The 26028-nt window shown below is 45.5% G+C and overlaps 1 protein-coding gene across 1 annotated transcript in view; it reads right to left on the reverse strand.

Moving 5' to 3' along the window:
* Positions 1-293: 293 nt before the first annotated feature.
* The window catches only part of PCSK2 (proprotein convertase subtilisin/kexin type 2), a 250255-nt gene continuing 224520 nt past the window's right edge, over positions 294-26028 (reverse strand). Inside the window, exons 9-12 of the mRNA XM_077160942.1 lie at positions 16418-16633; positions 14958-15058; positions 8797-9024; positions 294-998 (exon numbers count right to left, since the gene is read on the reverse strand). Of these exons, the coding sequence (XP_077017057.1) occupies positions 512-998; positions 8797-9024; positions 14958-15058; positions 16418-16633 (1032 nt within the window). The 3' untranslated portion in view covers positions 294-511. The remainder of the gene's footprint in view (positions 999-8796; positions 9025-14957; positions 15059-16417; positions 16634-26028) is intronic.

Genomic DNA, 26028 nt, shown 5'->3' on the forward strand with positions numbered 1-26028 from the left:
TATCCTGCTAAATTCAAACATCGTTCCCCAAAGGGTTTATAGCAGCTCTTGTGCTTTAAGAGATTCAAAGGTCACCCTCTATGATTACCTTTGATTTTCTTTCTACAGACCAAGTCCTCAACTGGGACCACAGAAAGGCATTCCTGGAGTCACTGTGTGTGGCTTTTTAAATGCATGCTTTTCTCTTCTTAGATATGAAAAAAAATCCAGGAGAAAGCTGTCCCAGTTCTGTTTGCAAGATATCACCTAATTGAATGACACAAATAAAGAACTTAGAGTCACAAATAGGGCATAGAGGTTGGTGGGAACACTATATTTGTGGCAGAGAATAAAAAAGATTGCTTCCATCGTAATGAAAATAATCATTGACAGTGAGCAAAGCTTCAGATCGAGAGGGTGGAATCACTCATCTGGGGGAGACAGTAATTGCTAGGTGCCTACCAGAAGAGTGGAGCTGGGAAAGAGAGGCAGAGTTGGGGGAGGGAGAGAGGCGGGAGGCAGGCGTGCAGCGCTAGTTCTTCTTCAGGATGCTTTTCAAGCTTCTCTCCACGGCCTCGTCCAACTCTTCCTCCAGCTCCTCCTTCTTGGACATAGCAAGCTTGGACTGGTAATCCCTCACGACCTGATCAATGTACGGAGCGCTCTGCGTCCCGTGGAGCATCAGTGTCCACTCCTTCAGCACCCCCTTCTGGGGGGCGCTGCCCACAAAGCCCAGCTCTAGGGTCCAGGTTCCTCGGGCATCTTCCCCCCACGTGTGCGTGGTCATGAAAGGCCACTTGTCGAAGCCCACTTTGGAGTCATCGTCTCTCGGGCGCCGGCTCAGCAAAATAGACTTGGTGCCCATCGGGGATGTCATGTTGATATTCAAGTCACCTCTCCTGGTCGCGTTGACTGTGATGACGGCTTGGACATGCTCCAGGTAGCGGACAAAGTTCTCTTTCCCCTCACACGCCTCGGTTGTGAGGGTCAGCACCAACTTGCCACTGGGTGGTATTTTCCTGAAGGCAAATGATAAAGAGGTAAGTTAAGGGACGGGCACCATGTGAGGCCTGGGGCTTGAAGGTGGCTTCAGAGAGCAGAAAGAACATGGCAGACAGACCTGGCTTTAATTCCCCTACCAGTTGGGTGAGTCTGAGCAGGTTACTTATCCTCTCTGAACCTCCTGACATAGCGGATGTTGTTGACATCCCATCTCCAGTCACCTGTGGGTTTACCTGCAGCTGCCACTCAGGCACCTGTATCTTCTAGCTTCTCTCTTGGGGCTTTTTCTGGCACCATGGGACTTTGCTCAGCCTTTCTGCAGGGAAGCCCTAAAGTGTTACTGATTGACAGGAGGTGGTGGATAAATACCCAGCTTCCACATCCTCAGTGGGACAACTCAGTGCCTTCTGTGGGGTTGAGTGCAATTGTCCACGGTGGTAACTTGGTCGCCAATGGGCCCTTCTGGCTTTTTCTCCTTCCCTGTCTGGCATCTCCATTGCCTCACTTGTGTTTCCTGGGACCATCTCTCTAAAATCACTCTGCACCCAATTCCTGTCTCAGGGACTGCTTTTGGGGGCACTCAGACTGAGACAGGACATCTTTTAAAGTGTTGAGTACCTTGATAAGTAGAAGCTATTGCAAACATGGTTGTACTAGGATCATAAAAAAGCTGACATTGGGTTAATTAATCCCAGTAAAAGGCAATACTTGGAAAGATCAGGAGACTTTGGGGGTCTCTTTGTTCACAGAGTTGGACCCCATGGAGGGTCAGTCTAAGCATCCCTTTGGCCATTTTTTTGTATAATTCATCTCCATTTTGAAGATGGCAACTTTCAAGTGTGAGAAGCCAAAAGTTCCTGCACTGGAAATGTAATAAGTCAAAAGTACTTATTTGAGGATAGCATGGCATAATGGGAAGATGCCAGATTTTGGGAATGTCATTCAAAAATGGCAAATGCTTTTCAACACACACGCCTTGTACACTTACACAAAAAGATATAGGTCATACACCAGCTCGGAGCCAAGGATTGGTTCTGGACCCAAGGCCACGGAACTGGGAGGGTTTGCTGTTTACCCTGCAGTTAACAAAGGCAAAACTTTCCAGAGGGACTTAAAAACACATACTTGGGCAGTTTTCACGGAGTACTGCAGCATGCATCCTACTTGGATACTGATGCTGAGTGATGCATGAAGTGTCTAGTGGTCACAATCCCAAGTGTCCTGGCTGTGGGAAAAGCATCCCATCTGGTGGAGAGCAGGCATTAGGCAGCTTTGGAGGTCACAGAAGATGCTATTTGCTGAGAACAGGATCAGGATCTTAACAGGGGAGCTGATAAATTACTAAAGATCCTTTGGGCTCCAGCCCATAGGCAGAAAGCTGTGTGGGGTAGGGCTGAGGGGGTTTTAGTAGATGGTGACCATGAGCCAGCCCAGCTCCTGTGAATGTTGGCTGCTGGTGGCCCTCAGCTACTCCCTTCTCTGGGGAATCACCCTCAGGTAAGGGGAGCTGCCTTGCCCGGGCAGTCACACGCTCTGCCAGGGGCAACCCATGCCTGGCTGATACAGAGTATATAAGGCCAGCACCCTTGCCACCAAATGAGGATAACTCGATGCTCTGGAGGCCCAGGTGGATGACACCAAAGGTGCACTTTAGTCAATACCCCTTTCCTTGCTTGGCTTCTTCCTGCTCATTGGGATTCCCTTGCCTCCTTAAGCATCTTGCTGAAGAGAACTCCCTTAATAAAGTGCCTGTACCCAAATCCATGTCTCAGGCTTTGCTTCTAGGAAACCTGGCCTAGAACAGCTGGTATCTGTTTATAGAGAGAAGCAAATGGAAATGAATAACCACGTCCTCCTGCACCTTGTCTGAAGCCTGCTGACTGCGCTGCGTCATCGTCAAATACACAGAATACGGCTCTCACCCCATTGTGTGGTGGGTCTGGTCAGTCTCACTTACCCCTTCTGCTTTCTTTACAAAAGCCCTGAGTTTAAAAAGCCTCTTGAGGTGTGGTTGTGGAGATGCACATGGACCTGGGTTGGGGTGGGGGTCCCCTGACCTTCAGAGGTGCAGCAGAGGTGCTGGGAGCAGGGCTGCACGGAGCGGCTGTCGGCGGAGTGCCACAGCTGGCCTGCACCATCGGGCTGTGCTGCCTGTCAGCCCCCACAGGAGCTGTCCTCGTCCCCCCAGGAACCCTGTGGGTCACAGGGTAGGCCTCAGAGACAACTCAAACAGGGTGGGATGATGGCAAGGGTGCCGAGGCTGCTCACAGACTTGCGGGGAGACAGGAACGCCTGCCACCGGGGCTGAGGGTCTGACGAGAACAAACCTTGCGTGTTTGTGAGCGAGGGTAGGAGGAAGAAACGGCGGGCAGGGGTGGAGGTTGGAAAAAAACACTGGAATTTTGCCAGGTACCTTGGGAAGCCTAAAGCCAAGTTGAAGAAGGAACAAACAAACTTGTGATGGGAATCACACGTGTCCCAGTAGCCTTGGGAGTTGGGTGTGTGGACGAGTAAAAGAGGCTGCATCAGGCACCCCTGGCATGGGGGTGGGGGGTAGAAATCTGTGGTTTGTTTAGCACAGGTTGAAGGAAATGCCTACTGCAAAACTCCCTGACCCAGCCCTGCGAGGGGGGCTGCTCTCTGAATGTGCACAGCTCCGTCCTCTGACAGCGGGAGGCATCGCCACGGGAGGCATCGTCACTTTTAATCTGAATTAAAAGCCAGGTGTGAATTCCAGAAGCAGGAAGGAGAGCACTGGCACTGCGGTGTCAGGAGAACAATACTTGCCAGGGGTTTCTTATTTATAGCCTTTTTTTTGTTCGCTTGGATCTTCTGATTTCCCTACAGTGACCATGTATTATGTTTACGAGAAGAAAAGCAAGATAATTCCTTCTTATTTTAAAGGGAAAAGGAAACACATGCTTAGGGAAAATCAATTTATATATACTCCAAAATAGGGAGTGGTTGCTTGTGGGTACAAGCGGAGGCTCTGCAGAGACCTTTAAATAATGCCGTGGCCTCAGTTCCCAGGACACATGCCGGAGCCCAGGGACTGCGGGAAATGAGGCTCACGCCAGGAGGTCTGAGTGCTGTTCTCTGCACTTCTGGAGATTTTGTACAAATGCCTGGTGTTCAAGTCCTTCAAAAGACTAACTTGGGGATGGCTTATAGCTTTATTTTATTGCATATGGTTTCAAAGAAGTGGTCAGCTGCTTCTGTGCCTAGAAATAAACGTTTCCCAGAGGGTCCTGTGGAATTCTATTTGTGCGATGAATTTTCAACTGCATCGTAAACATACACACTTATGAAGCTGGAATTGTTCTGGATTATGAATTCCATATGCTGGAATATGAATGATAACGGCTTCTCTTAAGGGGACACCTAATATGCCTGCTATGTGTCATTCAGGTGAGAACATGTGACAGGGGCCGCTGGGATGTCTTCTCTAACCCCTGAAACTGCATGGGGGGTGGGGGGGTGTTATAATGCACACAGGAGGCAGCTGCAGCTGGGAAGTGACTGGTCCAGGATCTCAGGGCTGAGCACAACCTTTTCTCTCTCTCATGCTGCTTCTGGCATTCATATCAGGGTTTGACATTTATTTCCAAAGTCACTTAAAATTCAGAGAGTCGGGCCATACGTTTTGCCACAGCCTTAAAGGAGCCGAATTATCTGCTCACCAGGTCTGAGCAGAGGGTAAGGGCGTGGCCTCTGGGCACAGTTTACTCTGGTGGGGACACCAAGGGGCAACCGGACAACGGGCAGGGCTGGGCTGACTCTGTAGCTCCATGCGGCTGGCCTAGCCCATCCTTCATGGCCAGTTGTATTGTTTTCTTTCATTTTAACTGACTGTCTTGATAAACTCTCTTTTAGAAAATTCTTTTTGAATTGACTCCTTTTCTGGTGAGCTCAGTGCCGAGGACTTGCAGACACCTGACAATCACTGCCCAGCCCCCCTCGGGAGTCCAACGTGTCCAGAAAGTGGCGTCTGCTGAGATTGTTGGCTTTGGACACCGGCCCCTGCAGTTTGGTTCTTGGTGAGAAGGGCCTTTGCTGCCAAGCGGGGCAGCCAGCCCTGGACTCTGTCCTCTGAACCTCCCTGTCTAGCCTCTGAGGTCTCCAACCAGCACATCTGCTCTAGAAGTAATTTACCCGCACCTGAGGGCAAGTCAGGGGTGGGTGGGACGAGGGAGCAGTGGGCACCGAGGGAGGCAGAGCCCTTCCCACCAAGGCTCCTCCTTCCCGGCTGGGCCTCTTGTCACTGTGGATAGGCACTGTCCTTGTGTCCAGGTGGTGCTGGCCGAGTGTTCATTCATTCATTCAAAAAACATGTATAGTGTCTCCTGATGCCAGGCACTGCTCTAGGCCCCAGAACATGCCAGCTCACAAGCAAGACAAGGTCCCCGTCCTCACGGAGGCCAATGGAGTAAATGCTAAAATAGCTCTCAAGTTTCTTTTCATTAAAACAGTGCAGTTGCTGTAAGATGAAGTTTCCTAGCTGGTTGGGAGAGGTTGGGATGCCTAACAGTAAAATGATGGAGTTGGACTACGTTATTTCCAGCATTCCCTCCGGCTCCAAATTCAATATTTATGTGTATTATGACAGAATGTTAAATGAATTCAGAAACTGGGAGATGAAACTGTCACTCACCTTAGCGAATGCTCTCTCTCTCCTTCCTCCCTCCTGCTGCCTTTCCCCCAGCCCTCTGTCACTGTGCTTGAGCATCGTTAGAGACCCTTCTTCCTCCTTCTTGTGCTATGCAAGCACAGAAAGGTTTGATGCCAACATGTACCAGGACTCAGAGGGGCCCGGTGCACTGAGCTGACCCTAAATACTGCAAAGATGCCACCTTTTGGTTAACTGTGAACGTGGCTGATATGCAGCTCCTCGTAGATCTTCCTCTGGGGCAATGCCAAGCGAGTGAAAAGAACAACTCGCTCCAGCAAGTCCACGGACTGCTGGCAGAGTGCTTGTAAAGGCATGGAGGCCAAAGCCTTTCCCTCTCTGCCAGTCTTGCACGCTCCTCTTTGCCAGCCTTCCACCTTTGCAATATAGAACGAGGTTCCAGGCCCAGGGCCTCACAGAATGCACGGGAAGTTGGAATGAATTACAGCCATTTAATTTCTCTGTCAGAACCTCCCTTTCCTCACCTGTAAAGGGAGACCAGTGGTGCGACCTTCCTGTGACTAAGGGAGATGATGAGAATAAAGGCTCAGCAGTGGCGATCGGTCAGCAGTTCTTAGGAGGTGGTGGCTCTGCTACCTACGTTCCAGCAGGACTGCCCTTTGAAAGGCTGCTGGGATGGCCTCATCAGGGGGACGGGAGGCGTGGGGAGGAGCTCAGGTGAGAAGAACAGCAGGCGAAGGCATGAGGCTGTGCAATGGGCTGGCCGGACTTGCTTGCGGTCTGACTTTCGGACACCCCCTTGCAGAGTTGATGATATTAAATTTGCACCTCCTATTCTGTTTGTGCTATTTAGCACCCCTCCTACTAAGGGGTAACTACCTGATGCGCCTAGAGCTGAGCTGTCCAGTACAGTAGCCACTAGCCACATGTGGCTATTTAAATTAATTAAAATGATAGCAAATGAAAACTTTAGCTCCTCTGTCTCACTAGCCATACTTTTAGTGCTCAATGGCCACAGCTATTGTAAGGGGTGTTGCAGAGAACATTTCCACCTTTGCAGAGAGTCTCTCTGCCCTTCCAAATCACTCCAAAGAGCATTCTGAGTTCTAACTAGGGCAACACATTCATCAACACCCATTTAGGCTTATTTGGGGTACACTTAGTTATGGTGAGTAGGGTTTAGTTTTAATGTCCCCACTGGGACAGTGATTCCTGTTCTGCTCAATCACTCCCAAAGGACATTACTGACCTTTGTGATTAACAGGGTCTCCTGAATGGCAGTTAACAGAGTTTCAGGAGGGGAGACCATCCCCAAAGTGAGTATTTCCAGGTCCCCTGGGGAGTCTTTATTGGAAAAAATGCCCCCGGTCTCTTCTGATATTCACTGAACCTCACAGACTGGGGTTCTGAGTCAGAGGCTGAGCCTCTGGCTTCTGAGCCACTTTGTAACTGTGTGAACTTGACCTTTGCAGGCATCTTCTCATTTGTAATGGTGGTGCAGAGTGGCAGCAGGGCTTGCTCCTAGGAGGGTGAATGTGGGTACAATGATCCTAATGAAGTGCCTGAGTACGCAGGAGGAGCTCATCAAGGTCAGTCTCACGTAGTGAGAAGAGCCTGGGATTTGGCTTTGCGTCAAGGCCTGGTCTGCCCTTTGTGACCATGAGCACATTTCTTATCCTGTCTGCATCTCAGCTTCCTCACTTGTAAAAAGCAATAGTGAAAGCACATATCTCCTGGGTTTACCAGGTTAAATACAAGAGGCACATGTAAATGGCTCGCACGCACCAGGCACACAGTAGGTATTGCTCCCTGAGACACACCATGGGCCTAGTTTGCTGTTAAGGCTGTAAACTATTCCTCCCCCTGGTGGGGTGAGTGTAAAGTACACACTCAGCAACAGCTGACGGGCATGCACAGTGCAGGGTGCAGAGGCAGGCGCCCACTCAAAGACGGTTCCCTCCTTCACTTACACCTACACTTATGCCTCTGCAACCTTGGTCAAGTCAATCAACTTGCTTGGGACTTGGCGAAGCCTGCCTTACCAAGGTTGGGGGAAGGATACAAGGACCAAAAGAAATGATGGGTGCACCCTGCAGCTTCGGGAAAATCCCCAAGGAGCTCTGTAGAGCAGCTATTTTTATTATAGAATATTTACACTATCATGTGGGACTTGTGCAGCTCTTTTTTTTTTTTTAAGGATTATTATATTGCTACGGTGAAGTTTTACTTTCCACATAGTGCTGATCAGAGCCGTGCTTTATAAGATCATGCACTAGACCGTGGAAAAATATATGGTGCTCTGCAATCATCCACTCAGTGCCACTTTCCAGCTCAAGGAATGAGAAATAGGGATACCTGCTCGGGTGAGGGAATGCTCACTTAGTTGTGCACAATCACCCACAAACACACAATCACCCAGATAAGGATATCTGCCCAGTTAAGGACACTTGGCCATGCGAGGATAGAGAGAAATTAAAGAGGGATCCTTATTGTCCAATCCTCTTGCTATGATGGGAAATGGGAAGGGAAGTAGTACAACTGCCCAGCTCAGTGGTTTCTGTGTGGGGAACTTATTACTCAGATCCCTCCAAATGGCCATCCCCGTCACCCAGAATAAAATCAAATCCTTACACTGGCCCACAAGGAGAATAACAAATAAACTGTGTTACACTCACAGAATAGAGAACTAGAAGTTCATAGTAGAATCTCACAGATGTAATTTTGAGCAAAAGAATCTAGATATAAAAATGAGCATGCTCTGTGCTTCCATTTATATTAAGCATAAAATAGGCAAAATAATCTATTGAGTAAGAAGTGAAACTAGGGGTTACCCTTGGGGAGGTGAGGACTGGAAAGGGTCACAAGGGAGCATTCTGGAATATCAGTCATGTTCTACTTATTGATCTGGTACTGGTTACACTAGTTGCTCTGTGTACTGACCATGAAGAATGACATAAACCACTGAAACAGTTAAGGATCATAATTAAAAGAAGGGGTTCTGAATGCCCCAATTGTATTCTATGCAGACATCACCCCTGGACTTGTTTACAGCTCTGCCTGGAAGCCAGCTGTCTCTGAATCAAATCCAGGGCCCCTCCGGATCATGGAGAGGGAACCCGATGCTGTTGCCAGACCATCGTATCGGGGCATTTTTCACATGCAACAGAAGAGCCTCTGCTCGCACTTACTCAGGGTCCTGCACGGAGCCTCCCACACAGTGGAATCTCTCCGGGACTGTTTTCCAGTCTTTAGCCATTTTCACCATCGAGCCTGCATCAAGGACTCCATAGCCAAAGAGGTGATTAAACTCCAGGCCGACCCCGTTCCGCCGCCACTGATGGACTTCGTCGTGGAGCTGGTTCCGCTTGGAGGTGAGCACGGTCAGGTGCTGCATGTCTCGCCACGTCAGACCCAGGCTGGTTTGGGAGGAGGAGGATGAGAGCGAGCACAAGGGGAAGGGCAAGGGAGGGAGAGAAAGGGAGAGAGACTCAATGACTAAGGTAAGTGACACCCAAGACGTCAGCCCCTTGTAAGAGTCTGGAATATCTGAAACCCCAAGTCAAGGGGGAGTTCCTGTGCACTATTTATAACCATTATCTATGCCGATTAAAAAAGTTCCTACTTTTCTTATTTAAATGTATTTCCCAAAAGAATTCTGATACATTCACTGGAATGGTTAAAATGAGGAAGATGGACAATTTCAAGTTTTGACAAAAGTGTGAAGCAGCTGGAATTCACCTAGTTTGCTGGTAGGAATGTCAGTTACTGCAACTGCTTCGGAAAATCATTTGGCTGTATCTTCTAAGGCTGTTCATATGCCTATGCTATGGCCCAGAAATTCTATTCTAAGTATGTACCCGGCCAAAATGTGTGCATATATTCACCGAAGACATGTAATAGAATCCTCTTAACCCTAAACTGCGAAGCCCCCAAATGCCCATCTACAGTAGAAGGAATAACCATTTGAGGTGTGCTTATAGAATGGAATAATAGACAGCAATGAGATGAAATGAACTATAGCTACACAAAATAGTATGCATGAATTTCACCACACAATGTTGGCCTAGAGAAGCTGGACACAAAAGAGAACATACTGAGGCAGGTTAGACAGGAGGGGAGGGAGGGGGAAGTGACCCTAAAACAGCCTATAACAAAGAAGTTCCTTCTGACACACACACCTCCCTAGCCCCATTTCCACCACCACCCCTCGCCCCCCAACACACACACCTAGCTCTCACTCAGGTTGGCACCTGAAAAGAACCAATGAAGAGTGCAGCTCAGCAAACCTTTATTAGCATAACCAGAGGGGGAAAGGCCCCTCCAAGTGTTTATAATGCAAGGATCCTGACCTCAGACTGCTTCTCTTCCTTTGGAGAATGTGTGCGTTCATTTTTCTTGAGTGTGTGCTTGTGCTACACATTAAAAGTTTTGAGCTGTACACACTGGCTAATCTTTGGATTCTTTGGCTGTACATACTGAGTAGCCTTGAGTTCTTTCCTGCAGCTTAGTCAAGATCAAGAACCTTCACACAGCCCTTGGTCAAAGTCTCGACTTCACCAAGAATTCCCGGGGCTGTCTGGCACTGAGCTTATTAAACCATTTGGCTGTACACACTGCCTAGTCCTTGGATTCTTTACTGAGACTGAGTCAAGAATCCTCATGGCACCAGCCCTTGGGATTTCTCTGAGAACTCTTAGGGCTGTCTGGTGTCTGAATGATTCCATTTGGTTAAAGTATGAAAAGCTAACCTATGCTGTTAGAAGTGAGGTTAGTGGTTAGCCCCAGGGGTAGCAACTGGGGGCTTCTAGGTGCTTGTAGCACACTGTGCTTCATCTGGGTGCTGGTGATATGGGTGTGGTTCATTTGTGAAAATTAATAGAGCTGACCACTTCTGATTCATGTGCTTTCTTTTTATGTTTGATATTTATCAATAAAAAGTTGAAAAAGGAAATTCTATTTTACCACCATAAACACAAAACCAGTATCACTTAACATAAAGCACAAAAATAAGTAAATAAAGTGATGTACTAAAATTTAAGCTAGCTATCTTGTCTACCAAAGGTTCTAAGAGTAAAGAGGTGCTAAAAACATGCTGGCACCCAAATGAGACTTTCTTGTTGATGTAATTGGCCATTTTGCAAGAGAACTGAAAGGGAATGACTTCTTCCATGTGCAATTCCAAGTTTTTAAATGACAAGTTTATATCTAAATTGAAATAATCTATCCTGATGCCATTGAGTCATTTGGGTTGCCCCAACTGGGAAAATCTGACCTAGTAGATGGAAGCTTTGGGATGATTGAGCGGATATAGTTTCCAAAGGTTTCTTTCAAACCTGGTCTCCTCCTCCTTCTCAACCTGGAAAACCTCACTCAACCTTGGAGCCACTCTGGTTTTATTTGTTTCCAGACATCCCAGAGCATCTTGTGGCTACCTTGGTTATAGCTCATGCCCAGCTGAATTGCCACCACCTTGGCACATGCCCCTCTCTCCCCTGAAGCTGTCAGTAGATCAAGGGTAGAACCAGTATCATTGGCATATTTGTATCCCCTATGTCCAGGCCAGCCCTTGACACACAGGTGGTCAGCGAATAAATGAATCTGCTTGCAAAAGCTATTGACTGGAAAGTAATGCCTAACATTACTCAGAGTCTGTGTTTTACAACTTCAAATCAAGACCATTTGTCGACCAGGCAATTAATTCTCTAACTGGGTTGTCCACTAAAATCTTCAGGGGAGGACGTTTAAAATCCCACTGCTCAGACCACACCCTAGATCAATTAAATCAGAATCTCTGAGAGTGAGATTCAGGCATTGTAAATTGTTCACACTTCCCAGATCACAATTCATTTGATAAAATTTCAACACACGCAGAGTTCACTAGTTTGAAGCTTTGAATCAGAGCCAAATGATTCTAATGATTCATATCCTCTTGAAATGCAGACTTTCTGCTTTTAAGAAAAAAGTTCTAAGGGAGGTCAAGGCTTCTTTGAGAAGACTCAGAATATATCTTGGACATTGGGTCCGCCAGGACTTGAGCAAATGGTGTGAATCTGGCTAACAGCTAAGCATTTTGCTGGAATGGAATTGTGAATTCATTAAGCCCAGAAGTGTTGGCAAGTGAAGACCTGAACGACCTGAGGGGCTGCCTGGCAGGTGGAGAACCTCTCACTATTGTTAGTGGCTCTGCTACAGAAATGTGCTGAGCTTCCCGCTGCCTGGGAGGCGGTAATGCTTCTCCTCAGATTTATTCTTGTGGGATCTGTGAGAGACAGAATGTGTCTGATTCTCTCAGGAAGTTCTCACTTCTGAAATAAATCAGGCCACAGTCCACACTCTGATACAAGTGAATTTGTGACACTGTTTGGCCATTCATTTCCATATGTCTGAAACTTATATTGGTCTTATTGGGAGCTGTGACTAATATTCCCTGCAGATGTAACAGGCATTTTTAAGCATTTGGCAGAAAAGTGCCTTGTGAAATAAAACAACAAAATGAGGACTGGCTGGGAAAGAGGAAGGGATTCCTTCTCTCTAATGGGTGTGGTGGGGTGGAGGTGGTTATTGACTCTCTTCAGGGTCCTTCAGGACAGGATAATCTGGTTACTGCACACCTGCTTTGGAAAGCTTTTCTTACTGGATGTCTGGATGGGAAATAGCCCTTGGCTGCTGGGTTCACAGGCCTTCGAGGACCTCCGTTGTCTGTCTGAAGGCAGGAGGAGAGTTGAGCTGTACAGACAGTTCTGCAGAATCTTTCCCTCTGCCTCCCTCTGGGCTCTCTTTTGGAGCTCTTTATTCCTCACTAATGGTTTCCAGCTACTACGGCTACTTTGTACCCAGGTACTGATACCGAGAGTCAGAGATGCCCCAGTTACTTTCCCTGGGACAGGCTTTTGGCCAATGACTGACTAGCACAAGAACACGACAGCTCGACAGCTCGGCTCCCTTATCTTGAGATAGGACAAACTCTGGAGCATGTTATGCCCCAGGGACCCCTCTGCAATCATTCCAAGGCAGGACTTCCCTTGAAATCACGCTCTTGTGAGGTTTCTTCCTTCTTTTCCATCTCCCTTAAGGCTCTCCCCTGGGAGTCCCCTTTAAAAAATCATTTGCTTCAAAACCTTATCTCAGGGTTTGCTTCCAACCTAAGAGAGGTGGTGGGCTGAGAAATTTTAGGAATATTTTCTATGATGGGCCTGAACAACTAACTACAGGTACCATTTTTTCTCCCTTGTATGCAATATTAAGCATTAAATTTATGATCATTGCTCTAAAACAAAATATGCCCAAGTGATAGCTACCTCCTTTTCTATAAGGCTATCTGCATATCAGAAACTATGTGCTGAAGAATGGTGAACAATAGCTGTAAAGCAGGGGATCTGGTTAGGGATCCTGCAGTTTATGTATGCTGTCCCTTTGTTTGAGTATGAACCTGGGCAAGTGACTTTCTGCATGCTAAAATTCAAGGAGACTGAGTCAAGTCCTGTCCTCTTAGGTTTCAAAGGAGATCAGAAAACCCGTTTTGTTTTTGGAGCAGGAGGTCCATTCCCTGCGGGGCTTGGTGGCAGGTGGCAGGGCCTCCTCTATCTACTCCCAGCTTGAATAAACAAAGTCAGCTCAGACTCCAGGGCCCATGCAGGAATCCAAATGGTTTCATTACCAGGAAATGCACATAATATACGAGTACTTTTTGGCCTCTGTGCTTAATGGGACAAAGAGGGTCAAGTGAAACTGTTTGACCAGACTCCATTTCTTGGTGCATTAATTTTTCACCTGACTTTTGTTAGAAGAATCAAGTTTGGCCTGGCCCAAAGAGGGGAGTCACTCCCAATTTGGGGTCTTATCTGTAGAAGGAGAATAATATACCTTATCTACTTGGAGGCAGAGAGATGGACTAGTTAATCTTTTGGGGCCCCTTCCTATTCTAGAAACCTTACCGCCTTTGCAAACCATAAAATGCACTGGCAGACATGAAGAAAGACCAGTGGGACTGCCTGGAGACTCATGTTAACAGCTCAGGTTGCCTAGCAACAGCTGGAAGCACTGGGGAACTCAAGTTCCCTTCCCCAGAAGCCTGAATCCAATGTCTCACAAGTTGCTGAGTATAGGTATTCTTAGACAACTTCCTATACAGTGAGCATATTCATTCACATGCCCTGGTTCCTGAAGTCCCAGGGTTCACTCCTGGAGCATGAGGGCAGCCTCTGGCTTGCATTAAGAGGAGGCAGATTAGCAGGTGGCAAGGTACCTTCATTGATGATCACATTTGAGTGTATCCAGAAACCTGTGGTCTCATGGTGGGAATGTGGGGATGGTTTCTTCCTCTTACCTGTAGCTTGGAAACTTTTTGTGATGGTTAATTTCATATGTCAACTTGGCCAGGCTATGGTGTCCAGTTGTTTGGTTAAATAAGCACTGGTTTGACTGTTACTGTGAGAGCATTAGTAGACGGCTATATATCTATAGCCAGTTGATTGCATCTATAATCAACAGAGGAAATTGCCATCAGCAATGACAGGAGTCTCCTCATCCAATCAGTTGGAGATATTAAAGTGAGAATTGAGGAGTTCAGAAGTCAAAAAGAAGAATTTCTGCTGCTTTTTTCAGTCAGCCAGCTTCTTCTGGGGAAGTTAGCTTCATCTTCATTGGAGTTTCCAATTAGGTAGCCTGCCTTATAGAATTTGGACTTGCCAATCCCCATGGTTGCATGAGCCAATTCCTATAATCAATCTCTTAATATTTAAGTATATGTCCTGTTAGTTCTGTTTCTCTGGAGAACCCAATATCATTTCTTAGTAGAGCCCATTTCTTGGTCAATACTGCATGACTTTGACCATCTTGTCTTGATGTTAAAAAGTGAATTCACCTTATAAATGAACAAATTTTGAGTGTGAGCCTCGTGTGCTTCATGGCACATGAAATACCTTGGTAGATACCCGGCATGGTGATTTTTTTCCTTTCTAATTCTCTGACCCTGAGACTGGAGTAAAACTGCTGAACGAAGCCAGAGGACAGAGTCAGTTTCCATGAAGAAAGATAAATCTATGTGTCCCTGGTTGGTATCCAAGGAAGTAACTGATATGTGTTGCTGGACATTGGGGTCTTCTGCTTTCCTTGGGATGTACTTTGTGGGGAGTTGGGTCCCTCACACACAGGAAGGTGTGTGTGTGTGTGTTTGTGTGTGTATCATTTAGGGCCTATGGCTCATTAAGAAGTACCCACCAGATTTCATTGGCCCTGACTCTTCCTAAGCTCTCACACCCCTTTTGTCTCCCTGGAGATGTATGTAGGTGGGGAGATGCATGTTGGTCCACCCTGCAGAGCTGCCCCGGGCCCGCAGCTGGAAACATACTTAGCCTCCAAAGCCAGTGCAAACACACCAGCTGCCTCGGGAGCAGCTGCGGACGTCCCAGAATGTCTCAGCGTGCAGTTGCCATACAAATCCGTGGTCGCCTAGAAGGGAAGATATTGATCAATGTGTGAAGAAGTCACACTATTTTTGAGCCACAAAACAATATGGAGCAGATTATCTCCTTCTTTTACTTAAACCATGCCTTGTTCGGAAGAATAAGATGGAAAGCAAAGGAAAAGCTTAGCATCCACAAAAAACCAAAGCAATCCTTCAGTAGACCTCCTATTTTGAAGAATGAAGTTTCAGGGATGTTTAAAGGCACCCATTGGGCAATATTTACAACATTCAGAGGGAACCTAGGTCCTTTACCAGTCAACAGAAAGGGGGTCATAGATAAGGGTTGAGGACAAATGGACACCAAAGCCACTGTGAGGCCCTTGGGGGAGGAAAGGGAGCTTCTCGGGGAGGAGGAGACCTTGCACACAGGACAGGATGCAGGCCTCGCTGGCTTGTTCCTTTCTGCTCTGCTCTCTTCTCTTTCTGCCCACAGAGCTGGTAGCACAGGAGGCCCCAAAGGAAGATTCAAGGGAGGGCCTGGACTAGTAAGGCCCATGTGTCTCATAGGAGAAGGGTTCCTCCTGGCTGATGGGAGGCTGGCCCCTCGCCAGGACAGGAGCCCAGATGGGGTTTGGGATCAAAAGAGCAGTTGGTAAGATTGATTTTGCTCCAGGCACCTGAACCACCTATTAGAATTTCTGGTTTGGAAGTCTGAGGAAAGGCTGTTATGTCTGTGAAACAACCAGAGAGAGGGGAAGATCCAAAAGGTTCATTGTGCAGATAAATATTTCAAAGGGACTTGGAAATTTTACCCTAATACATAGTTGTCCACGGAGGAAGAGCTGCTCTGAAAAATGCAATAAAACCCCAAATCTGTGATTCCTAACTTTTTTTTCCAATCATAGATCACTTTTAAAATATGATGAAAATTCAATTCCCTCCTTGAGAAAATACACATTCGTCCAGTAAAGGGGTTTGTGAGACCTGAAAAGCCCTCCTATGATGCTAATTTTTAATTATTACAATAAATGGACAAATTCTTAGTTCTGATGGAGTGGTGGTAAGAATGACAATTAGGAATCCTTGCAAGTGACTTGTCCAAGCAATGCACTGGTAAAGCAGAGTCCATCATTTGTCAGCCAACCCAGTGAACAAGAAAGTTAGCGCAGGGGAAATGAGCTACTGTCCTTGCCTCCAGCTTGCAAACCCTAGATCTCTACAAGGATAACAGGCACAGCCCGGTCCTGGAAAAGAACTCACTCGTCCCATAAGCTCTGCTAACAGGGAATGAGCGGCAGAGGCCTCTCTTCTCTTGGGGGACACTCAGGCGGTGCGTCCTTGCGGACCCTGCCCTGGGAGGGCCCTGGAGACATCAAGCCAGGGCGAGCACCGGCAGCACTCACCACTCCAGCCTCCGGGTTCCTCTTCCTACCGTTGCTGAAGGTGGAGGCCAAGGTGGAGGAGCAGCTCTCGTCGTACAGGGCCGTCCTGCCGTCGTTGATGGCGGAGTTGATGGAGATGGTCCACATGCTGGAGGCGTAGCCGTCGCAGTTACAGTCGTCATAGCTGCCGCCGTCCCCCGAGGCCCACACGTAGATGCTGCCTTTGCCCCCTCGGCCCTGAGAGACCAACAGAGACCACAATCACGCTCGTGCTTCTGAGGCCGAGGGCGGGCAGGAAGGGTCGGGGCTGGAGGGACAAGGGCAGGAGGGGCGGCAGGAGGGGTCGGGGCTGGAGGGACAGGGGCAGGAGGGGCGGGGCTGGAGGGGTGGGGGCAGGAGGGGCGGGGCAGGAGGGGCGGGGGCTGGAGGGGCAGCTGAAGGAAATTTTATCTGTGATTGAAAAGCACTATCCTTCTGGCAGGGCCCTATGAGAAATGTTTTTCAGGGAGGTTACAATATAAAAAGTCACCTGAATTTATAATTTAAGATGGGAATAAAAAGTGAGAAAGCTGGAGGAATCACCTTAAAATTTACTGATGAACTACTTTTTAAGAAAGCTGTAAAGGTGATATATGTTCACATTAAAAAATGTCAAAGTATATAAAAAAACCTCTCTAGATGTAACCATTATGATCTCTTTCTTACATATCCTTTCAGATAACTTTTAGTGAAAATGTTTTAAGTTATAAACACACACACACACAAATAGCTCTATAAGCTATATAGGGTATTATAATAAATATGTACTTTTTATTTATTAATTTTTGCCTTTAAAACTTTTTATTTTGAAATAATTTCAAGCTTTTGGACAGTTGCAAAGATAACACAAACCTTATTCAGAGAATTCCAACATACCCTTCTCCCCCAGATAGCCAGAGCCACCAATTTTAACATTTTGCCACATTTGCCATATCATTCTATCTTTCATCTATATCTAGCTCTACCTATCTAATCTCTCTATCCATCCACCTAAACTTTTTTTTTACATGGGCAGGCACTGGGAATCAAACCTGGGTCTTGGCATGGCAGGTGAGAACTCTGCCTGCTGAGCCACTGTGGCCTGCCCCATCCACCTATACTTTTAATTTTATATGTAGTTATATATAAACTTACATATAGTAGATATTGTAAATATAAAATACACTTTTCACCCCAAATATAAAAACCTGTATATATATGTACATGTGTATGCATTCAGTATACACACTAAAAGATATATATTTTGCCCTATTGGATCATACTAGAATCCTTTTACACATAATATTATATAACCTGTGCAAGGAACACTAAATATAGGATGAACACTTACTATGATCAGATAAGGTATACAGCAAATATACATTTAATCATATAATGAAATGCCAATGATTATTCCCACATCTGATCAGTTACAAACGGCAAGCATTACCCTAACTGCCGCCAGCTGGCATTGCACTTCTGTTCTTTTCTTTGCCCATTCCCATCTTCTCTGAGTCTTCTCCTTTCTACCCCGACAACCCTGGATTGGGCCATTAGCTTCCTTTTTAAAAAATGTTTTTTATTGTGAAATATAACATATATTTAAAGAAAACAAAGAAAAAACAATAATTTTCAAACTACACTTCAATAAGTAGTTACAGAACAGATTTTGTAGTTTGGTATGGGTTACCATTCCACTATTTCAGATATTTCCTTCTAGCTGCTCCAAAACACTGGAGGCTAGAAGAAATATCAATACAGTGATTTAACAACCATGCCCATTTGTTAAATCCTATTTTCTCTTCTCTCTGTTATACCTCCTCCTTCTCCTTTGATCCTTCTCTCAATCTACAGGGCTCTTTCAGCAATGCTTGTTCTGACTTTTTCATCTTGAGAAGGGGTGTCAACACTAAATGATAGAAGGATGTAATTAGTTGATGTTGTTGGAGAGGCTGACCACTCTGATTTTCAGAATTTATCTGCCTTAGGAACGTTCTGGAAATTTTAAGTTCCAGGAAAGCAAACAGTGCATGAAACTTTTATGGATTCTCAGTTCAAGCCCTAGGTGTTCTTAAGAGTTAACAGGAGTGATGTTGGTTGGGGTTTAGCAAACCATGGCAATTAGCACTATCTAACTGAAGCTTGCATAAGAGTAGCCTCTAGAATAGCCTCTTGACTCCGTTTTTTCTCTCTTGGCCACTGATATCTTATTTTATTACACTTCTTTTCCCTCTTTTGGTCAGGAAGGTGTTGTTGAGCCCACAGTGCCAGGGCCAGATTCATCCCTGAATGTCATGTCCCATGTAGGGGGGAGGGTAACTTGCAGAGTTGGGCTGAGAGAGAAAGAGAAAGAGAAGTGACATCTGAGCAACAAAAGAGGTTTCCTGGAATAAACTCTTAGGCCTTGTTATAGATAGTCTTAACTTCTCCGCTACAGAAATAAGTATATAAGGGTAAGCCTCAAGTCAAGGGCTTGGCCTATTTTCTTGGGTGTCCCCAAAGGTTGAGAGGGTACCCTGGGTTTCCCAGATGGAAAAGTTTAATAGCTCCATTTCCCCCCCCCCCCCTTTGGACCCTCAAGGGATTCTACCAATACTTCTTTTTTTTTTTTTAATATTTTTATTGACAAATCTTCACACACATATAGTTCATACATGGTGTACAATCAGTGGCTCAGAATATCATCGCATAGTTGTGTATTCATCACCATGATCATTTTTAGAACATTTGCATCACTTCAGAGAAAGAAATAAAAAGAAAGCAGGAAAAAATTCAATCCCATGTCCCTTTCCCCTCCCTCTCGTTGACCATGAGTGTTTCCATCTATCCTATTTATTTTATCCCTTACCCCCCTTATTATTTATTTATTCTTTATCTGTATATTTTTTACTCATCTGTCCATACCCTGGATAAAAGGAGCATCAGACACAAGGTTTTCACAGTCACATAGCACCTTGTGAAAGCGATATCATTATACAATTGTCATCAAGAATCAGGCTACTGGAACACAGCTCTAAAATTTCAGACACTTCCTTCCAGCCACTCCAATACACCATAAACTAAAAAGGGATACCTATATAATGCATAAGAATAACCTCCAGGATAACTTCTCAACTGTTTGAAATCTTTCAGCCACTCTACCAATACTTTTTAATTATCAGTCCACCATAGTCTGAGTGGTATCTGGATATTACATTAAGCTCAACAGAATTACAGGGCTTCATTCCTGTTCTGGACGCCAGGAGTTTGGGTTGTTTAAATGAGCTATCCAGACAGGTTAACTAGCCGGACAGGTTTTGCTTCTTGCTTCTTGCTTCCTCACCCCTGCAGCAGGAGGAGCTGGGCGGACTTGATTTCTACCTGAGGAGTGTGCGGGTGGAGGGCAGAGCAGCGGTGCCGCGCGGAGGGAGAGGCAGTGCGGAGCCCTCCACGCTCCCACGGTTACCTGGATAGCAAGAAGACAAATGGAATACTGGCAGAGAAGTCTGCTCCTGGGAGCCCTCGGGGGTGGGGCGGGGGTAAGGATGGGCCCGACTCGCTGGGTCAAGGGCAGAGACACCAGAAGGAAGAGAGGCAGACTGACTTCCGGGGTCTCCCTGACACTTGGCAAGGAGAAATGACATTTTCAGTTGCTTCTAACAGGACTTGGAGTCGATTAGCCTATGATGGACTAAGTCGCTAAGTCAACAACTATTTATTCCCCTACTAGCTGGGAACAGTCCTCAGTATCTTGGTAAATCTACACTAAATTCCACCCAAACTGGATTGACAACGTCTTCCTGACCAGAAGGGGGAAAAGAAATTTAACAGATAAGCTATCAGTGGCTATGAGAGTTCAAATGGAGTTGAGAGGCTAATTCTGGAGGCTACTCTTATGTAAACTTCAGCTAGGTATTGTTATTTGCCCTGGTATGCCAAACCCCAACCAACAAAATTTCTAAAGAACACCCAAGGTTCTATCTGAGATTCTACAAAAGTTGTATGTGCTAAATTTACTTTTCAGAAACCTACAACCTCCACATTGTCCTTAGGCCAAATAAGTCCTGAAACCCCGAGGTGCCAGTCTCTCCAAGAACCCCAGTTCCATCCCCCATCCCATATTGCTAACACCCCTTTTCAACATGAAAAAAGTTAGAATTACTATAATACAAATAGCCCTAAAGATTGGGAGAAGGGTAAAAGGAGTAGGTGGAATTACAATAAAGAAGATAGGATTTAACGAATGAGTATGACTGCTGAATCATTATATTGATATTTCTTTTAGTCTCCAGTGTCTTGGAGCAGCTAGAAGGAAAAACCTGAAATTGTGGAACTGTAACCCATACCAAACTTATATATCTGTTCTATAACTACTTGTTACAATGTAATTTGAAGTTTATTGCTTTTTTGTATAAATGTTATATTTCACAATAAAAAAATGTTAAAAAGACATTCCTCCCAAACTAGCAACTGTTCCCAGAAATGAAGACAGGAGGCAAAATGGGTCACCCTGATAGTTAGTACACAGAGAACTACACATTCAGCCTGTAACTGCCACCTACTGACCTACTTTTCCACTGAAGTAGCCCCGCCCTTACTGGTTTGCAGAAGTTCCCGTTTCCTTTGCTTGAGCTCCCACCTCCTCATATTTATTCAGAGGGAGCTTGCATCACCACAACAAAAGATACTGTTTCCTCTCTCTTAGCAGCACTTGCTAAAGCCAGTTTAAGCCTCTAGGGCATGTGCAGTCAGGGAAAACCTAAATTATAATAGTAAAGATCACACTCACTGATCATGCTAAGCCACTGTTTTTGAACATTTGACGTACGAAGTGGCATGATTTGGAAGCGCCAATGCTCCACTAGCCCGTCTCCTAACCCACCTCTTCTGACCCATCTTTAGCCACTCCCTAAAGCCTCCTCCATATGGAATAAAATCTCCAGAACTTTTCTGATCAGGAGATGGAGCTGAGGTTCACCTCTTTTTTTCTTGCTGAGCTGCTCACAATAAACTCTTTACTCGAAATCCTGGTGTCAGGGCCTTGACTTCTGTGCATATCTGGCAATGAGCCTGCTTTGGGCAGTTTCAAGACTACTTGGGTCAAGATTTAGAATGATCGTTTTAATTAATTAATTATTTTAAAACTTTTTTTAATTGTGAAATATCGCATATATACAGAAAGCAATACATCTCAAAGTGTATTTTAACAGTAGAATATTGTTACATATTTAGAAATATAGAACAGATTTTAAAGTTTGGTATGGGTTACAGTTCTACAATTTCAGGTTTTTCCTTCTAGCTGAACCAAGACACTGGAGACTAAAAGAAATATCAATGCAATGATTCAGCAGGCATACTCATTTGTTAAATCCTATCTTCTCTGTTATAAATCCTCCTTCTTCTTTGATCCTTCTCCCAATCTTTAGGGGTATTTGGGCTATGCCCATTCTAACGTCTTCATGTTGGAAATAGGTGTCAACAACATAAGATGGGGGATGGAACTGGTTGATGTTCTTGAAGAGGCTGGCCCTCTGGGTTTCAGGACTTCTATCAGCCTAGGAACCATCTGGATGTTGCAGGTTTCTGGAAAGTAAACTTAGTGCATGTGCAACTTTTGTAAATCTCAGATAGAGCCCTTGGGTGTTCTTTAGGGTTCACAGGAATGATGCTGGTTGGGGTTTAGCAAAGCCTGGCAATTCATAATATCTACCTGAAGCTTGCATAAGAGAAGCTTCCAGAATAGCCTCTTGACTCCATTTGAACTCTCTTAGCCACTGATACTTTGTTTTGTTACATAGAATGAACATTTAAAAACAATAGCTTTGTCTATCTAATGGACAAAAATCGTACCTCGTTGTTTTGAGCTACATATTTTTCCACTAGCAGCTGAGTTTATCTTTTTGTAGTTTTACTGCTCATTTGTATTCTTACTTTGCAAAGCACCAAGCCCCCAAGGATAATATCCTTTGCCTATGTTTTCTTTCATGATATTCTTCTTTTATTGATTTGTCAGAACTCTTCCTATATTAAGGAACTTAACTTGATTTCCATTATCTATGTTGCTTACCCAGTTTTCTTTTTCTTTTGTGTGTTGTTCTTTTGACTTGCAGAAGCTTTTCTACTACTGTCTTTTAATCTATTAATTTTTACAAATACATATTTTAAGTAGCTTATAAAAATGTACTGATTAGAAATACTGTCTTTCTGCATGAAATATTTTTATTCAAACTATTCACAAAGATCTTTGCCATTCACTAGATCACTGGTTACTTTTTGAGTCACCTGATAGTTTTTAGGTGAGCCTCCAAGCTTTTCACTAAATATTTTCAGCTGTCCACTGTCTGGGCCCATGGTAAGGGCCACTTGTGGTCCGGTGGGGCCTTGTGAATCACTTTAGGAAGTGAGTTGTGAGCTGGATGGAGTAATGGACACTAGTGTCATTTTTAGGCTGGGGCGCTAGTGTCATTTTAGGCCAGTGTGTGATGCTGCAAAGCTCTCTCTTTCCCTCTAAACTGTGACTAAGATGTCAGCCCTGGTTCTCGAGAGGCTGCAACTTGCAGTGCCCCCTACTGGCCATGGTGAATGTGCAGCTAACCCAGAAATAAATCTTTGTGGTTTGACGCCTCCAAGCTTTTGGGGCTGTTTGTTACCCCAGCATAACATAGCTTCTCCTGACTGAGCGAGTTCAGCACCTTCACTTCCATCTAGGTTATATCAGGCATGTAATCTTCCATACCCCTGTGTGATGCAGTTCCTGGAATTTTTATCCCAAGCCACAGGTAGCTACTTGCATGATATCAGAACTGCTGTTTTCATCTTTCTCTACACGTGTAGTGTCACTCAACTTAATAACCTATTATAGTGCTTTTTATTTTTTAGTGTGACTCAAGACATTTTTATTTTGAAAAAAAATGTTAAACACTATAAAAGTAGAACAAATAGTATAGTGAAGCCCCAGTGTATTCATGGCCAGGCTTTAACAATTACAATGCGCTGCCTTGAAGACATTTTTAAAGGCTTTCTTAGCAATGTTTACTCTTTTTTGGTAAATATTTTCCCTTTGCTTTTATGCTTAAAAGTCCTTCCCTGCCACAATTTCAGTGACTAAATGATATTTTCTTTTGAGCTGGTGGCACCAGGCCTGCCCTCCCCCATGTCTGATTCATGGCTGTCTCTCTAGCCAGTCCCCCCACCCCCACTTTCCTGGATGGTGACTTCAGAACTTCTCTTCTGCAAGTGACTCCTTTCCAGTACATTCCAGCCCAGAGGTGTAGGGGATCTGTGCTTGTGCCCTGCGCAGCCCCTCCAGGGGATAAACAGTCCACGTGCTGTATTACCTGTGCCAGAGAGAACTTTCTGCAGCCTTATCTTTAAATAGCTGTAAGACGATCCCTCCAGCAGTGTTTCTGAAGAATGATTAATAAGAGGTCAGAGGTGCAGTCATCAGGGCCATTTGGCTACTTGGCAGTGCTGCCCTGGGTGGCTGCATTTCCTCAAGAAGTGGAAAGAAGTTCATGAATCACCTGTCACTTTTAAAGTCCTCTGGTGTTGTCTTAATTCCCCTTCTGGTTGTCAGAGCAATATAAGACGCCACGTCCTGTAATGGCTCATCGCTGTGGGTCCCTCGGTCTCTTTGTGAAGGCTTCATTCTTTTTTGTGCTACTAACACTTTATTATCCAGAGATGAGGATTCTCAGTCTCAGACTAGTTTTTGCTTAAGCTGTGCTCTGGGAGGTTGGAGCAAAGGGCCCTGGGGTCTGCCCATTTCCTTAAGGCCTTAGAACCTCACTGTGTACCGGTGATTTCCAAATGCCAGGCTGTATACCATTTTCTCCCAGGAAGCAGAAGGCTGCTCTGCACATCTGCTGTGATTCCAGAAGTGCTGGGGCACTTCTGCCCTTTGGGAATAATCCTCAACCAATGACCTTTACCCCAGCTCCCTTGTCCCTGGAGTGGGATGACTTTAGCACTATTCTGCACTATTCTGCCGAGTTTCCAAGTGGGATTAAGCTACAGTCACTCACAGTGGTAGCTGGCCTGATGGCAAGTCCTATCAGCCCCTTCTCTGCCCTATCCTACCTCTCCATTCAATATTGGTGCTCCCCTTACCTCCCAAATAAACTGTTTGAACTATGTCCTCACCTTGGGGTCTGCTTCTGGAGAGCCCCAACTAAATCAAGAGACCAATTATTGGACTAGCTCATAATTCAGAGATCTCTGATCATCACCCACTTTTCCTGTACAATGTGAAAAGTGCTTTAACTGTAAACCAACAAGCAAAAAAGTAGACCTCTAACGTAAAAAAGAAAGAAGAAAAGGGTTTCTTTTTTCCCTCCCTTCTTGCCTGGTTCTTGCTGCCTCCCTCAAGTGTTCATTGAGCAAACTTTAGGGTATGCCAACTCAGATCCCTAAAGAGCTGGGCAGGAGATGCTTATGTGTGAAGCAGGTATGAGACAATTGGGAGTGGTGAGGTCTGTGGCTAACAGTGCATAACCCAGTAAAAATCTTGATCCTCCTCTTCCACCTCTTCTTCCTTCTTTGGATCATCACTATGTTAATCAAACAAAAGATATCTGCAGGATGTTAATATTCAAAGACAGACAGAAGAACAGCTTTTGCATAATAAGTCATTAATTGACTCCTTTGTTTAGGTGGAAATCACCTTTCAGATACGGATCTTCCTTTAGAGTCAGCTAGAACGACTGCAATAACTAGGAGGGACTCTTTGCCTATGCACAATTCCCTGTCACAAAGTCCTACAACAGTGTCCTAAAATGTTGCTTTGAAACAAAGAGTCATCCCCACAGCCTGGGGAAAAGTCAGATGAGAAGTCCTGGAGTTTTCAGCATCCTTGCTTCACTTTCTAAAATGTTTACATGCCGTCATCTGAGGATAAGTCACAACAATTTTTCTTTTGAGGTTTTGGTGTGCTTGGCATGTTTTGTACAACAATTGCACTTCTTGAAAGGGTCTGTTTGTCATTGTTATTGCAGCAGGGGAGGCTTCAGCCTTGAGATGTGCTGGAGCCCTGCAGGAGTGGGTGGAAAGAGGCAGCCGCCCGGAGCCGAGCTGTACCATGCACCATCTGCACAGCAAATTCTGATGGAGGGCACAAGTCACCATCTCTCCTGACTCTCTTTTGGCACCGGGGTGTCAAAAATGTCTTTCAGTGAAAATTCAAGTCTGCTGGGTAAAGGGGCACCTGCCTAGGTATTCTCCTAGCTGTCTGCTCTCACGTAGCTCCGGTCTTGGGTATGCCATCATTTCTCTCCAGACACACAGTGAATAATGTGATAAGAAAACAAGCTGTTTGTATGTCAAAAGCTCCGTCCTAAATATTCCTGAAGGGCCCAGCTTTGGCATGGGGTGGCTTCACTGTCTGCTCCAACCTGTTCTTATTGGCAGACGAGCCTCCGTCAACTGCTGTGTGTCACTCAGATGTGGGGGTGCTCGCTGCTCTTACAGAGGGGCTGGATTTCAACAGCAAGTCAGTGTAGCCTGGTCAACAAGCTTTTCTCCATCATTTCCTAAAGGGGCCCCATCACGGACACTGCTGACCTTCAGGGACTCGATTTCCCATTTCATCCCATTTCCAGGATCCTTTTGGTAAGTGCCCAAGTGCTAGATCTCCTAAG

The sequence above is a fragment of the Tamandua tetradactyla genome, chromosome 1 (assembly GCF_023851605.1).
Source record: "Tamandua tetradactyla isolate mTamTet1 chromosome 1, mTamTet1.pri, whole genome shotgun sequence".
NCBI classification, from domain to species: domain Eukaryota; kingdom Metazoa; phylum Chordata; class Mammalia; order Pilosa; family Myrmecophagidae; genus Tamandua; species Tamandua tetradactyla.